Source organism: Stenella coeruleoalba (assembly GCF_951394435.1).
Source record: "Stenella coeruleoalba genome assembly, chromosome: 2".
NCBI classification, from domain to species: domain Eukaryota; kingdom Metazoa; phylum Chordata; class Mammalia; order Artiodactyla; family Delphinidae; genus Stenella; species Stenella coeruleoalba.
Genome location: NC_137147.1, coordinates 49916777 through 49933921, shown reverse-complemented (window position 1 = coordinate 49933921; position 17145 = coordinate 49916777). Strand labels below are relative to the sequence as shown.

The 17145-nt window shown below is 36.2% G+C and overlaps 1 protein-coding gene across 4 annotated transcripts in view; it reads right to left on the bottom strand.

The window, feature by feature from the left end:
* The window catches only part of NEMF (nuclear export mediator factor), a 53707-nt gene that overhangs the window by 3006 nt on the left and 33556 nt on the right, over positions 1-17145 (bottom strand). For 3 of the 4 annotated variants that reach the window (XM_079913671.1, XM_079913673.1, XM_079913672.1), the window contains exons 19-28: positions 13590-13702; positions 12213-12270; positions 11689-11747; positions 11481-11601; positions 10064-10340; positions 9280-9322; positions 9087-9136; positions 6795-6948; positions 1604-1681; positions 1272-1469 (exon numbers count right to left, since the gene is read on the bottom strand). In XM_079913671.1, the coding sequence (XP_079769797.1) occupies positions 1272-1469; positions 1604-1681; positions 6795-6948; positions 9087-9136; positions 9280-9322; positions 10064-10340; positions 11481-11601; positions 11689-11747; positions 12213-12270; positions 13590-13702 (1151 nt within the window). The other variant, XM_079913674.1, reaches the window with a different exon arrangement.

Below are 17145 nucleotides of genomic sequence, written 5' to 3'. Positions count from 1 at the left end.
GCTAGTCTCTGTTCAACAGTTTTAGGATGAATTTTTCACATGTTACGATAAGCTTAATTTTATTTGCTTATTCACATTTAAAAAATCTATCTGAAGATAATCTATTGATGAAAGAACATTCATAATTAACACCTCTGAATATCTGAGTCTAGGATTTACAGAATAAATAGTATAAAAATTTGAGGACAAAAATGAGTTTTAATATTACTAAACAACACTGTTCAGGGAAAATAGAAAACAGTATCACTTAGGATCCCTGTAAGCATTACCTGCACTGAATAGAGCACACAGTTACAACCAAAGCTTTAACTGCCATAAATAAAAATACAAAGTGAAACAATTTTTTTTTACAAATTGATAAAACAATAAATCCTTTGTTCAGAATTTCAATAAGATGTATCTATTCATGCAAGAAGATATACGTAAGGGGGGCTTCCCTGGTGGCACAGTGGTTAAGAATCCGCCTGCCGATGCAGGGGACAAGGGTTCGAGCCCTGGTCCAGGAAGATCCCGCATGCCGCGGAGTAGCTGGGCCCGTCTGCCACAACTGCTGAGCCTGCACTCTGGAGCCTGCGCGCCGCAACTACAGATCCTGTGTGCCACAACTACTGAGGCCTGCGCACCTAGAGCCTGTGCTCTGCAACGGGAGAGGCCACCTCACTGAGGGGCCCGCACACCGCAGCGAAGAGTGGCCCCTGCTCGCCGCAGCTGGAGGGGGCCCGCATGCAGCAGCAAAGACCCAACGCAGCCAAAAATAAATAAATAAATAATAAAAAAATAGCTAATCAGGATTAAAAAAAAAGATACACATAAGGCTGGGCTTTTGTATTCAGTTGATAGACACAAGGCAACTATATTAACTGGAAAAATTGTTAACATCTCACACTGTGTAGCTAGGTTCAACATCATGTAAGATACTATAACATATTCTTATAGAAAAACCTAGAAAAGTGCAAATTCCTTTCCCACTCGTCATCAAGATAATCCTAATTGTCTGTTTTATTTTAACCAAGTTCCCACCAGAATCTAGCCTCTCCATAAAATTTTCTAATGGCTTATGATAAACTTTTTATGAGCTATCAACACTACCAATTTTATGCTTATATACTGCAATTTTAGTCTTTTAGGTTGTATTTCCAAGATGACTTTCCATTAAGAATAGCGTTACCACTCATCCTGGTTTTAGCACTGTAAATCCCATGTCCTGGGAACCATGGGATGGTTGGTCACCCTAATTAAGAAGCAAAAGCCCACATGTGTGGTAGCCTTACCTTGTCATCATGTGGATCATCTACAGCCAAGTCTTGTAACTCATGAGTTGTAACTTCAAGGGATGGAGTTTCTTTCTTTATGCTGTCTGAAACTCTTGGTCCGCCTTTAGGTTTCTGGGGCTGTTTCTTCACTGGTTCATCCTTTATTTTACCTTTCTTCCCCTTCTTCCCTTTTTCTTCTTTGTTTGAACCTGCAGACTTCAATTCATAGAGGGAAAAAAAGTTAATGTTGTCAGTATTTTAACAAAGTATTGAATGTAAAGCATATGATAGGCAGTGGTCTGGATGCCCTTGAAAAACAAAAGAAGAAAATGTTTTTAGATGTTATTTACCCCTAGCAATTTCATGATGAGCTCACGTTCTTCTTCATCTTGGTCCTTGTACTTTTCCTTCATTTTCTTCATTTTACTCTACAAAATAAAAAAAATTCAGCAGTAAAAAAAAATGTCAGCACATGTTTTGAAAGAGAAGGTGCTACTTTATTTGTGTCAAAATTGTTTATTGAGTAAGGCACCATTATAACAAACAATATGAAGTCTATAACGATGGATAAACCATAGTCCTCACCCTCAAACAATTTACCATCTGGTGGAAAAAGAAGATACACAGAAGAGTAAGGACAAATTAATGCAAAATATTCTAAATACAAACAAGTTTACTTTTAAGATAATTTAGAGAAAGGAGACATTTTTTTCACCTTGAGCAAGAATTTCAGGGAAGATATAAAGCAAAACTAAAAGATTCATAGTACCTGGGAACACATGAACAGCAAGATTATAAGGTAAAGACAGCAGAGTAGTAACAGCAAGTCATCGCACTTGGTTGGCATCAGGATACACATATAGAGGAAGAATAGGAAATAAGGCAGCAAAGCTTAGCTGGGTATTTAGAGGCTATCAATACTTCGAATTTTATCAGTTAAACTACTGATTCTTTACTCTGGGTACACATCCAACTCACCCGAGCAGTTTTTAAAACTACAGACATACAGGCTTCACCTTCAAAGACTTTTTATCTTGACTAGTCTTAGCTAGGGCCCAAATAACAAATTTTTAAAATTTTAAAGATTGCTTTAAACAAGACACACAAAACCCCACTAACTATAGAAGACTGATAAATCAGACTTCATTAAAATTAACAAATGATGCTCATCAAAAAACACTACTACAGGGACTTCCCTGGCCGTGCAGTGGTTGGGACTTCGCCTTCCAATGCAGGGAGTGTGGGTTCGATCCTTGGCAGGGAACTGAGATCCCACATGCCTCTGGGCCAAAAAAAAGACCAAAACATAAAACAGGAGCAATACTGTAACAAATTCAATAAAGACAAAAAAAAAAAAAGTCCACATCAAAAAAAAACCCCACTACTACAGAAATGAAAAAGCAAGTCTTGAAACATGAAAAGTAGTTGTAATACATATAACCAAGAAAAGACTTGTATTCAGGGTTTCAAAGAACTCCTATAAATCAATAAAAAAGCTGGACAACCCAACTTTTTAAAGCCAAATTAAGTTTCAGTATACACACACTTGAATGACTTAAAAAAACGCTAACAATACCAACTGTTAGTGATGACGTGAAGCAACTGGAACTCTGATACACTGCTTGATGTGAAATTGGTACAAGTACTCTGGAAAACTGTTTGGTAATATCTACTAAAGCCAAACACAATGCGTGCACTATAACCCAGCACTTCCACGCCTAGCTATACACAACAGAAATGCACACTTGAGAACCTAAAAGATACATGTCTTCGATTATCAACAATACAGCAGACAGAAATTGTGGCAGATCCATCAGTGGAATGCTATTTAGCAATGCAAATGAACTACTGTTACAACAACATGGATGAGTCATAAGGTTGAGTGAAAGATGCCAGACCAAAGAATATATACAGTATGATTGCTTTTTTACATAAAGTTCAAAAACAGGCAAAATAATCTACAGTGATTAAAGAATAATGTTTTTCTCTGGTGGGGATACTATTTATAGAAAGGGACAAGAGTGAGCCCTCTGGAGTAATATAAACATTCAAGTGTCTTATTCTGAGTGATGGTTTCACAGATATACGTGCATATAAAAACTGAGCTAAAAACAAGATTTGTGCATTTTACTATGTGTACATTACACCTCAAAAAACAAAAACCCCAAGAATAAAATAAACACTATTACCAATAAATTGAACCAAGAAATGGAAAACCCAATAAAAAGAACAGTTTCTTGGAAAATATAACTTAGGAAAGCCAACTTTGAAAAAACCAGAAAACCTGAATGATAATCACTAAAAAAATTTAGTTAGAACTTAAAACTCTACCCATATATCCCCAAATATCAGGCCCGGGTTTATAAGCAATTGCTAAAAATATTTCAAGGAACAATCTCCATTTTACACAAAGTACTAAAGAGCAGAAAAAGGGAAAAGTATCAAACTTGCTTTATGAAGCTGGTATCACCTAGATACCAAAAACAGGCAAGGACAGTATTAGGGGCCAGTTTAAGAGATTTTCTTAGGTAATTTACCACACTAACTCATGAAGGGAGAAAAATAATACATGCAGAAAAACCATTCAATAAAATTTAACTCATCATTATTAAAACTAGCCCTTTGTAAAGGGTATTTATCAACAACCCACAAGAAACATCCTACAATGTTAAAGATCACAGAAATAGTCCCTTTAATGTATAACAAAGAAGCACACTATTGTTACTTTTATGTAACACTGTAGTGATGTTTGAGCCAGTACAAGGTGAGAAAAATAACAATAGATGTTAGGATTAGAAGAGAAGAGCCATTATTTGTAGACAGTGACTGCCTGAATTTCATCTGTAGATGAAATATTAAATATTCAGTGAGACTGCCTAATACTAGATCTACACATGAAAACTGTCTTTCCATATACCAGTAACTAATAACCATGAAGTGGAAGTTTTAAAAATACACCATTTACTGGACTTCCTGGTGGCACAGTGGTTAAGAATCCACCTGCCAGTGCAGGGGACACGGGTTCGAGCCCTGGTCCGGGAAGATACCATGTGCCATGGAGCAACTAAGCCCGTGTGCCACAACTACTGAAGCCCACGTGCCTAGAGCCCGTGCTCTGCAACAAGAGAAGCCACCACAATGAGAAGCCTGTGCACCACAATGAAGAGCAACCCCCGTTTGCCGCAACTAGAGAAAGCCCGTGCACAGCAACGAAGACCCAACGCAGCCAAAAATAAATAAATAAAAAATGAAAATATACCACTTACAAAAAGTAAGACAATATAAGTAGGAGTAGATAGGATGTACAAGACTCTAAAAGGAAATATATCTTTATTGAAGAATATAAAATATTCTTATGTACTTATGGTCCACATTCACGAACAGTTAGACTCAATATGGTAAAGATGATAGTTCTCCACAAAACAATCTAAAAATTTAATGTATTTTAGTAAATATTCCATCAGGATTTGCCTTGGAACTTATCTGCAGAATATTTCGTTGTATAAATGCACCACGTTATTTTTTGTTATTTTATATTATTAGGCATTTAAGATTTTCAGATTTTTTGCAATTATAAACTTTGACTTATGAAAATTCCCTGGTGGTCCAATGGTTAGGACTGTGCGCTTTCACTGCCAAGGGCCCAGGTTTGACCCCTGGTGGGGAACAAAGATCCCACCAGCCGTGCGGTGTGGCCAAAAAAAAAAAAAAAAAAAAATCGATGAATATCCTTAGTGCATACATATGATTTTTTTAGGATAAATTTCTAAAAATAAGAATTGCTGAGTGAGTCAGAGGGCAAATGCATTGTTAAGGACTCTTTTTTAAAAAAACATTTATTTATTTACTTATGTGGCTGCTTTGGGTCTTAGTTGTGGCACGCAGGATCTTCACTGTGGTGTGCGGGGTCTTTCATTGCGGCACGCGGGCTCAGTAGTTGCAGTGCGCAGGCTTAGTTGCCCCATGGCATGTGGGATTGTAGTTCCCCAACCAGGAATCAAACCCACGTACCCTGCACTGGAAGGCAGATTCTTAACCACTGGACCACCAGGGAAGTACTGAATTGTTAGAGGACTCTTGCTGGAAATTCCCATGGTATATATTCAAACTTTTATTGAATGACTGAACACACATTATTAATTTGATGGGTGAAAAAATTCCCCTTGTTGACATAAGCATTTCTCTGATCCCTGCTTCCCCACTCCCATATGTGTCATTTGTCTTTCAATTTTATTGATGGTTCTTTTCTCCACCTGATATTTACTTCAATATTTTTAAAAACATGACTAGCCACTAATTTTTAATGTTTCATACCCTCCCAATCTGTAATAATACTTTATCAAATACTAAATTTTAAAATACACAGTTTACGGTTCTATGTGTAGATTTTATTCTGCCTCACTTTTCTATCTGGCTGTTCCTGTTAACACATACTGTTTTAATAATTCTAACAGTAAATGTTTTACTACCTAGTAGGGAAATCGTTCCTTGATCTTCTTTTTCAAGATGTTCTGGGACTTCCCTGGTGGTGCAGTGGTTAGGAGTCCGCCTGCCAACGCAGGGGATTCAGGTTCGAGCCCTGGTCCAGGAAGATCCCACATGCGGTGGAGCAGCTGAGCCAGTGAGCCACAACTACTGAAGCCCACACGCCTAGAGCCGGTGCTCCGCAACAAAGACAAGCCACTGCAATAAGAAGCCCCCGGACCGCAACGGAGAGTAGCCCCCGCTCACCACAACTAGAGAAAGCCCGCGCATAGCAATGAAGACCCAACAGAGCCGAAAATAAATAAATAAATAATTGTATTTAAAAAAAAAAAAAAGATTTTCTTAGCTATTCTCTGGTATTTACTCTTTCAAATGAACTTCAGAATTACTTTATCAAGTTAATTAAAATCTCGATTCTTTTTTGAATGACTTCATGTTGAATTTACATATTAATATGAATTGATTTCTTTCCTTCCATATGTATAGTATATCCTTTCACTTATATGAAGCCCACTGGAAAAAAACATAGGAAATTCTGACTACTATGGATGGAGGAAAGATAAAACATGATCTTTACTAAGATTTCAAAGGAATTTAATTTTCCTAAAGATATACCTATACATCAGCTCACAATCTCTTTACACTGCTACAACATTTTTTAAAGTACAGTCTATACCCACTACCTCTTCCTTCATTCCTTACCTTTATAAAATATGTAAGAACTGTAACCAAAATTGCATTAATAACTGAAAAAGAAACCACTGAGTTAAATTATCAATGGAGACCAGCATTGCCAGTTATTAGCTGAGTGTCTCTGGCAAATAAATCACAATCTCCTATTACTCTTCTACATAACATGAAAGCTTCTGTATAGATGATCTTAAAAGAACAGAACAGTGATCTCTATGCTCCCTAAACACTATCTTTTCAACTAATTTTCAAAAGAAGTCACACAGCATTATTCTTTTGTCTACATCTTGTTTCATTTAAACCTCACAACTTCATTTGTGAATCATGTAGTACTAACTTTAACAGCTCACCCCAAAGTTGTATTACCTTCTGTCCTCGTTTCATTGGCTGCACAGCCGGGACATTTCTGCTGGTGTTCTGAGGAGTTTCAATGTGTAGAGCATTTTCTTTCTCTTTGTCCTTTCCTTCTATCATTTCTAAATCCCCTGAGTCACTTGGAAGCTTTTTTTTCTTCATTTCCCTAAATATAAATGAAATGGAAACATCTAAGAATTTCATATTCTTAGTACCCTAAAAAAATTACATGGGGAGGGGAACATGTGCAATATATAAGAGATCAAGGCTTCTGCTTAACTTGTTATCACCAGGCTACAGTATACAAGAAGTGCAAGTCATCATACAAGGAAAAGCTGAAAATTTTTCTCTCATGCATTTATCATTCTTTCTGTCATCCAGGCTCAAAATACTGTCATCCTTGACTTATCCTGATTCAGTAGCCACGTTTAGTCCCTCAACACTTTGATGGCCAGGCACTGGGATTTTGTAGTCTTTGTATCAACATGGCCTTGGCAGACGTTAGGTATTCGATAAAACATTTGTGGATTGGTTAGCAGAATAAATGGATTTTAAAAATAAGCAGATTAAAGAGAAAAGGAAAATTCTATTACTGTGATATTTTTCATGTGCGATCTCTTCTATTCCCAATGCCACTGCCCTAAGGCCAGGTCCTTATCACTTGCCACCCAGACTTCCTCCATATTTCCCCCATAATCTGTTCTCCATGAACTTCTAGATTATTTTTCCATAACTGTTTACCTATGTCACACTTCCATTCAAAATCTTCCAAAAGTCCTCCTCACATCACTTTCAGGAGAAGTCCAAAACACTTAGCTTGTCATTCTAGGTTCTCCACTTTTGGTCCAATCTCACTTTGCCAATCTTATCTACCAGTTCACAAACATGAATATTCTGTTCCTTTCACCTCAATCTAACATTTCCCCAAAACACTTTGAATATTACATCCAAATACCCACCACCTCCTTCCCTTTGATCATACTAATTCTCCTTGCAGTCTCCAACCTTCTTAACTTCATTTACCTAAGATCCTACTATATCTTCAAGGTATAAACTTCTGATGGTATTTCCCAAAACAACTGAACTCAAAGTAAATTCTTACTCCTGAATTACTGTATCACTTTCAGATAACACTATTTATAGATTTATGGCTATTTCCTGAATCCAGGACTCAAAAGCTTCTTGATGGCATGAACTTTATATTTTACCTCTTTGTGTACTCAGTATCTAGCCTAATACCATGTATTCAGAGAGTTTTCTGTAATTGTTTATAATGATAATCTTTCTCAAAAGAGTTGATTATCCACTTCAATCTAGGGCCTCTTTCTGGAGTGCTTTACTAGTTGTAGTCTTTTTCACCCTACGTAGTTGTCTCAGTTGTCCCTTTCATTCTGCCTCTATCTTTTTCTTTTTCTGTTCACCTTCTGAGCCCTACTATATTAGAGAAAAAGAAAAGACAAGGAAGAAACCCCAAGTCTTCTTCTTACACAAAAATTTCCTAATTTCAGTACAGGAATGCCTCAGAGATATTGCAGATTCTGTTCCAGACCACTGCAATAAAGTGAATATCGCAGTAAAGTGAGTCATGAATTTTTTGGTTTCCCAGTGCATATAAAGTTATGCCTACACTCTACTGCAGTCTATTAAGTGTGCAAAGCAATATGTCTTAAAAAAAGCAATGTATATACCTTAATTTAAAAACACTTTATTGCTAAAAAATGCTTACCACCCTCCAAGTCTTCAGTGAGTCGTACTCTTTTTATAATAGTAATATCAAAGATCACTGATCACAGATCACCATAACAAATATAATAATAATGAAAGTTTGAAATATTGCAAGAATTCCAAAATATGACCCAGAGACATGAAGTGAACAAATGCTGTTGGAAAAATGGTGCCAACAGATTTGCTCCATCTGGGGTTGCCATAAACTTTCAATCTGTAAAAAACACAGTATCTGCAAAGCACAATAAAATGAGGTATGCCTGTATTCCTGTTTATTTCTGTCAATATTATCCTAGAATCAGCCTGTCTAATACACTGCAATTATTATTGTACATATTTATGTAATAAAAGGTCTGTCTTCTGTTACTTGACCTATCTCACTGATTACAGTAGCAGACTGGGGCCCTAAAACAGAAAAACCCGTTAGAGCAGAATATGAAACACTAAACAAAATTTATGCTAAGTCTTGATAATTTTAGTAAGGGAGATCTTTGTAACAGCCAAGTGATCTGTCATGACTGAATTGTTAATTAAAAAAAAAAAAGATGCTTTTCAGTTAAATAACACAAGTATATTTACCTTCTTTCCTTGGCTGACAAATGCCTCCGGCTCTGCAATTTACTGTCGCTCTATTAAAATTAAAACAAAAAACAAGCAAATACAAACAATAACATCGCCACTGTTAATTTTTCATAAAGCTAAAATTAAAAAGTAGAAAATTATTTGAGAAGGACATGATGTTCCTCATAAAACTGAAAAAAAAAACCTTTACCATATTAGAAGATTCCTCTTTTGAAGCCAATTTCTGGAGAGACCTATGGAAACAAACAGAAAGAGAAGTCCACTACCCTATAAAAGGCATTCATTTACAAAGTCCCAAAACATTCCCATACCATACTCTTAGTTAATTATCGGCAATCCTACAAATTTTCAAATTTGGCAAAATTAGAAAAAATATAATCAAACTGCTCATCTCCTCACTTTAAAATATATTCTTAAATAGCTGACATGTATTGGACCCTTACTATGTACCAGGCACTGCTAGATGCTTTACATTCATGTAACCTTCAAAACCCTATGAAGGGGGTACCATTCTCTTTTCACCAAGAAGAAAACTGAAGCTTAGACATAGAGTCACTTGCCCAAGGGCATACTCTAAGATTCAATACTGGTCTGACTCCTAAGCCTTTCCTAACTACTCCAATAATAAAGCTTTTATAGCTATGGTATTGTTTACCTGGTGATCAGTAAGACATTAAAGACTAACACATTTTTTTTTAATGTAACTGCTTTTATTATTAGCATTTATAACCATTTACTTGTTTCTATTTTGACTTGTTTGGCCACTTTTATATATATTGTGTTTTTCTACCCTGGGTCCTGGGAATTTCTTAAGAGAGATCTACCCCCCTATCAAATGGTGAAAAGATAGTAAGCTCGTAGGACAATGGAGGGTAAAAGCACTGAAGTCAATCTTGGTATTATTTGTATAAGGATTAACTCTTCATCACTCCCAACTTACAAAATAAAACTTAAAATTACAGTTTTTAAATTACCTTTGGGATTGAAGGTGGGACAAGTCAATGGAAGTATCAGGATAATGTAATGTCTCTTCCCCTTCATCCTTCATTTCACCAACAGGTTCCTGATGCTTTACCACCTCCTCAGATTCTCCTTCATCTTCAGAGCTTTCTTCCTGAATTAGTTCATTTAGCTCATCACCACCACTCTGAATAGTAATATCCCCTTGGTCAACCTGAGTCACAAGTTCCACTTCCACAGGAGTTTCATGTAATTCCTCTTTATCTTCTTCACTGCTACTGTCACCTCCATCTATTGAATTACCATAAGGAAAGTCAAGAGTGCTATCACCACAAGGTTAGATGATTTCCTTGAAAACTTCATAAAAATATTCAATTCACTCCCTCTTTCTCCAAAAGATCACCAGAAAAATGCCTGATCCTCCCCAAAGGTTACTCTGACTTAGACAAAGGGATACTCTGTATCAGGAATTGTTTGGAATAAATTATCTCCAAGATCCTTTACTACAATAAATTTCTTAGACATTGCGACCATTTCTACAATGAAAACTATCGCTTGTCTTTGTTAAGTATTTCCAAAAAGGAGGAAAATAGAAGTAGTTATATAAATTCTGCCACTTTTATTATAATTTGCACATGAGAACTGAAATGAGATAAAACAAGTTACATAACTGGCACACAGCAAGTGTTCACACTTTTGCAAAAGGAACACCATCTAGTAGTAATAATATGGTCTAGTTACCTCACGTATAGAATAAGATGCCACCAACCATCTGACAAGGATGGTTGTGAGAATTCAATAAAAAATAATGTAAATAAAGTATACATGTCATGAACATGGTGAAAATTCAAAAAAAACAGAATTATGTACAATAGCAGTTGTAAGTGAAACAATGAACTATTACTCCTAAAAAGGAATGACTCTAGGAGATGTAAAAATAACTTAGAGGGCATACATTCCCTAGTTCCTTTAGGTAGGTAGGTAAATTTATTTCAGCAACCACAGCTGCTCTCTACTTGAAGCAAACACATTATTAAATCAAGCTAAATTCTCGTAAGAAATTGTACTTGTTATAAACTCATCTTTGTATTGCTTCTAATTCCTAAACCCAAAAGTAAATGCTCACTTATATATACCCGAGTCTATCTCTGTTAAACACATTTATGTACTACTCATTAAATACTAGGGAAGTTTTATAATATAAACATATATTCAAGTATTAGTTATGGATCCAATTAAACACTTTATAATTCACTAGAATAAGTATATTTAACATTTCCAAAACCAAAATTCAATAAAGTTGACAGCAAGTTGGGGTTTTTTGGGAAATTTTAATTACCCCAAAAGAGACGATCTTCTAGGTAAGAATTTAGAAGCAAAACTAGACAACAGAAAACATTATAAGCTACTTTATTAAAATCTGTAAACTACCTAGTTGTTCCATTTCCTCTGATATGAGTTCACTTGTGCAAATCGCCAATGTCTCCATGTCTTCATCCTGCACTCTGACTTTTCGTTCACCCCGATGTCTCCAAATACAAGACTCATCTACCTATGGAAACAGTTCTTTTCACTGGTGGAACTTTAGGTTAAGACTAATGAAAATCAGAAAAAAAATAATGAAGAAGCTGAAGAGTACCTTAAAGAGGAAGCTAAACCCCATCATTAGATGTGAGGGAGGAAGGAAATTCTTTTTTCCTATGAAAGATAATGTACATAAATGTTTTAAAAATACTGTTTTCTCCATTTTATGCTTGTAAGATATCTGCCACAATGGTCACGTTTGTTCTGTCTTTTCTCTGTCATGAAGGAACATTTCCCATTTACAGAATCTGGCATTATATATAGGAATTAAGAAAGAAAAAATATGAATGCTTGCTCTCATCATCTGGGTTAGTCAGATCCTAAATAATCTATTTTTAGAAAAAAGGTCATGCTATACTTTCTTACCCTCATAAATGTAAACTATATGAAAGTACACTGTCATCAATAAAAATATATATGGAGATGACATGTCAAATGCTAAATTTGCCACACCACAGCAAAATTTTCCTTATTTAATAACAGACTTCATATATGAAGTTAGAATAATTAGTTTCTGTTCTGAGAATATTAGTAGATGGTCCTCAAACCTGTCTCCATAATCCACTGGCAAGTCATTACCTCTTATCATGAAGCTTCCTGTTGTCAAATATTCTCCAGTTGGTGCTGTTTTAGACACCTGAGGAACACAATAATACATTATACTCTTGTCTTAAGAAATATGTTTTTTAAATTTTCACCTGAGAAAGTAAAGCCATATTGAAGTAAAGAGTACTACGTCCTGAAAAGTTTATAATTTAGCAAAAATTCTTAACATTGAAGGGCTATCTCTTCAAAGATAGATATATCTTTGTCCGTAACAAAGAAAAGAAATAATGAAGGATACACTACATCAATCATTTTCAAATGCCATGGACTAGAGCCACAACTGTCCACATTTCCTCTAATGTGAGACATAATAAGAAGAACAAGGATAGTTTAATAAGCTCATCATAAAGGTATAAAACTATATTTACTATATTTATTACATTAAATCCTTTCCTGAGATACTTTTTTTTTTTTGGTAATGAAATAACCTTTCATCTTAGTAAATAAAGATAATAGCATATTTTTAAAAATATCTTCTAATTTGGCAAAATAGGAAGTGAGCAATATAACTCCACAATTTAAAAAAATTTTACACATCTGTGAAACACCCAAATCTGAGAGTATCTTTACTAGTAATAGTTATGTAAGGGATTAAAAGCACACTAAAAAAACCTATTCATAAAAGAATTAAAGCCACTTTTATAATACTACCAAGGCAGAAAATATAATCCCAGAAGTGATATTAATTTCCTAAGGACACAATATCACAATGTAGCAGAAAATAATAAATATAAACAGATATAAAATGAAACTAAATCTAAGGGAGGATAATAGTATTGAACTCTTTTTACCTTGCTGTATAGCTTTAAGACTTTGTAAAAGTTTATCATTATCAATTATAATTCTTGAGAATGTGAAATGAATAGCAGTGTGAAGTCATATATGGAATGAAGTATCATCAAAAAATAGCATTAACCACAAAGAAGGACAATTACTAAAACCAAGTTTATAGAAAAAACCACTGGATATACCTACTTTACAGGAAGGGCCAAAGAGAATTCAGAAAATTTCAACAAAGGCGAACAGGAGAAAGACTTTTTAGGTCAGTAGGCCAGTCATAACTGGAACAGTCTTTATCCCATATAATTACATGGATCACTCTCAAATCTTACCTTTCCAGAAAGGCCTTCCCTGACACTACATTCAAAATGGTAGCCTCTATCACTCTCTATCCCCTTACTCTGCTTTAAAAATAAACTTTGTTACCTGCCACTACACATCTATTTTTCAACACCAAAATGTCAACTTCATCACAAGGTACTCCGTCTGCCTCATTCAATTCTATATCCTCACAATTTGGAACACAGTTGCTCTTACTAAATTAAGAAAAAGGACCACAGCCCTTATTACCTGATGATGGTACACCCACCAAGCACTAGTGATAACTCGTGCATCCCAAGCAGCACTGTAGCAAAGTGCCATCGTGCCAGCTTCAGTCAAGGTCCGAGGGGGAATTGGTTCTCCTGTAATAACAATACTAGAACGCTTCAGTACCGAAGTACAGACTTTCTAGAGCAAGACATGGAAACCACATGCAGCATAACAGGTTCACTCCTCTTATATTTTAAACAATAATACCACACTTTCATTTCAGTATTACAAGAAGTTACTATTTTTATTAAAAATGTATTTAGGGCTCCCTGGTGGCGCAGTGGTTGAGAGTCCGCCTGCCGATGCAGGGGACACGGGTTCGTGCCCCGGTCCGGGAGGATCCCACGTGCCGCGGAGCGGCTGGGCCTGTGAGCCATGGCCGCTGAGCCTGCGCGTCCGGAGCCTGTGCTCCGCGGTGGGAGAAGCCCACGTACCGCAAAAAAAAAAAAAAAAAAAAAAAAAAAAAAAAAAAATGTATTTAACAGGGCTTCCCTGGTGGTGCAGTGGTTAAGAATCTGCCTGCCAATGCAGGGAACACGGGTTTGATCCCTGGTCTGGGAAGATCCCACATGCCACGGAGCAACTAAGCCCATGCGCCACAACTAATGAGCCTGCGCTCTAGAGCCTGCAAGCCACAACTACTGAGTCCGTGTGCCAGAACTACTGAATCCCACACGCCTAGAGCCCATGCTCCACAACAAGAGAGCCACCGCAATGAGAAGCCCGCGCACTGCAATGAAGAGTAGCCCCCGCTCGCTGCAACTAGAGAAAGCCCGCGCACAGCAACAAAGACCCAACGCAGCCAAAAATAAATAAATTAAAAAAAGTTTTTAAAAAATGTATTTACACAGCAGGTTTTTAAATGGTCTAAGTAAATAAAACAAGTCAGAGAAGAAATATCCTCACTTTTATCAGTAATTCTAACTTCATTCCAGAAAGGATAATTTAGAAAAATCTATTCAAAGGTTGAAGACTTCCAGAATTACTATATATTGCCTAATTTCTCAAAATGAAGAGCATATTAATACACCCCTACAGTAAGAATTCAAATATTTTAAAATTGGGATATAATTCACATACCATAAAATTCATTCTTTTAAAGTGTACAATTCAGTGGGTTTTAGTATAGTCATAAAGCTATGCAATCATTACCATTAATTTCAGAACACTTTCATCATCCCCAAAAGAAATCCTGTATCTATTAATAGTCACTTCATCTTCCCAGCCGCTGGCAATCACTAATCTACTTTCTGTCTCTACAGATTTGCCTATTTTGGAATTTCATATACATGGAATCATACATACCTGGCTTCTTTCACTTAGCATGTTTTCAAGGTTCATTCATGTGAGAGCATATGTCAGTACCTCATTTCTTCTTAAGTCTGAATAATATTCTATTATATGGATACACCACATTTTGTTTATTAATCAATGGATCGACATACAGGTTGTTTCCATTTCTTGGCTATTATAATGCTATTATGAATATCTGCAAATAAGTTTGGACATATGTTTTCAATTATCTTGGAATACCTAGGAGTGGAATTGCTGGGTCACATGGTAAAATCTATGTTTACCTTTTTCAGAAACTATGAAACTATTTCCTATAGCAGCTAGATCATTGTCCATTCCCACCTGCAGTGTATAAGGGTTCCAATCTCTCCACAACCTCAGTAACGTGTTACTGTTTTTTTGTTTCTTTTGGCCGCCCTGTGTGGCTTGTGGGATTTTAGTTCCCCGACCAGGGATTGAACCCAAGCCCTTGGCAGTGACAGTGTGGAGTCCTAACCACTGGACCACCAGGGAATTCCCACTGTCTGTTTTTTTATTTCAACTATTCTTGTGGGTGTTAAGTGGTATTTGTCTGTGGTTTTGATTTGCATTTCCCTAACAGGCAAATGATGCTGAGCATCTTATCATGTGCTTGTTGGCCTTTTGTATCTTTGGAGAAATGTCTATTTCACATTTTAAAAATTTTGTTCATTTTAAAATTGCCTTTCTATTTTAGAGTCAGAAGAGTTCTAGAGTTCTTTGGATATTGGTCCTTTATCACATAAACGACTTGCAAATATTTCCTCCCATTCTGTGGACTGTCTTTTCACTTTCTTGATAGAGTCCTCTGAATTAAAGTTTTAATTTTGCTTAAGTCTGATTTGTTTTTTCTTCGGTTGCTTATGCTTATGGTGTCATATCTAAAAAATGACTTCCTGATCCAAGATTATGAAGTTTTTTTTACACCTTATTTTCTTCTAACAGTCTTATAGTTTTAGCTCTTAAATTTAGGTCTGATGAAATCTTTTTTTTTTTCGGTACGTGGGCCTCTCACTGTTGTGGCCTCTCCCGTTGCGGAGCAGTCTCCAGACGCGCAGGCTCAGCGGCCATGGCTCACGGGCCCAGCCACTCCGCGGCACGTGGGATCTTCCCAGACCAGGGCACGAACCTGCGTCCCCTGCATTGGCAGGCGGACTGTCAACCACTGCACCACCAGGGAAGTCCCTGCTTTTAATTTTTATAAATGGTATGAAGCAGGGGTCTAACTTCATTCTTTGGCACATGGATATTAGTTGCATCAGCCCTATTTGTTGAAAAAATTATTCTATCCCCATTGAATGGCCTTGGCACCCTTGCTGAAAATCAACTGACCATAAACAAGGAGTCTCAATTCTCTTCATTAATCTATCAGTCCATCCTCACACCAATATCACACTCTCCTGATACCACACTGACTGTTGTTTTGTAGGAGGTTTTGAAATCAGGTAGTGTGAGTCCTCCAATTTTGTTCTCCGTTTTCAAGAATGATTTGGCTAATCTGGGTACTCTGCATTTCCACATGAATTTCAGTATGAGCTTTGTCCATCTCTGCAAAATCAGGCAGCTGGAATTTTGAGAGGAACTGCACATATCTGTAGATTAATGTGGGAAGTACTGCCATCAGGACAATATGACTTCTAATTCATAAACACTGGAAGTGTTCCCCTTTATTTAGGTCTTCTTTAATTTCTTTCAATGATGTTTTGTAGTTCAGTGTGTATGTCTTGCATTTCTTTTTGGTAAATTTATTACTAAATATTTTATTCTTTTGTAATGCTGTTATAAGTGGATGTTTTATTAATTTCCTTTTAATACTGCTTATTGCTAGTATATAAAAATATAACTGACTTTTATATATTGACCTTATATCCTAGACGTTGCTGAACTTATTAACTAATAATTTTTAGTAGATTGCTTAAGGTTTAAATATATAAGATTATGTCATTTGCAAACAGAGATAGTTTTATCTGTCCCTTACCAATTTGGATATTTTAAACTTTTTATTGCCTAATGGCCTACTTAGAACCTCCATACAATGTTGAGTAAAAGTGTGGCAAGAACAGATGTGCTTATCTTGTTCCTGATCTTGGGGGAAAAGCTGTCTTTCACCATTAAGCATGATTTTTAGCTGTGGATTTTTTCATAGATGTTCTTTACCAACTTGAGGAAGTTTCCATCTATTCTTAGTTTGTTGAGTGTTTTTATCACAAATGAGTACTGGATT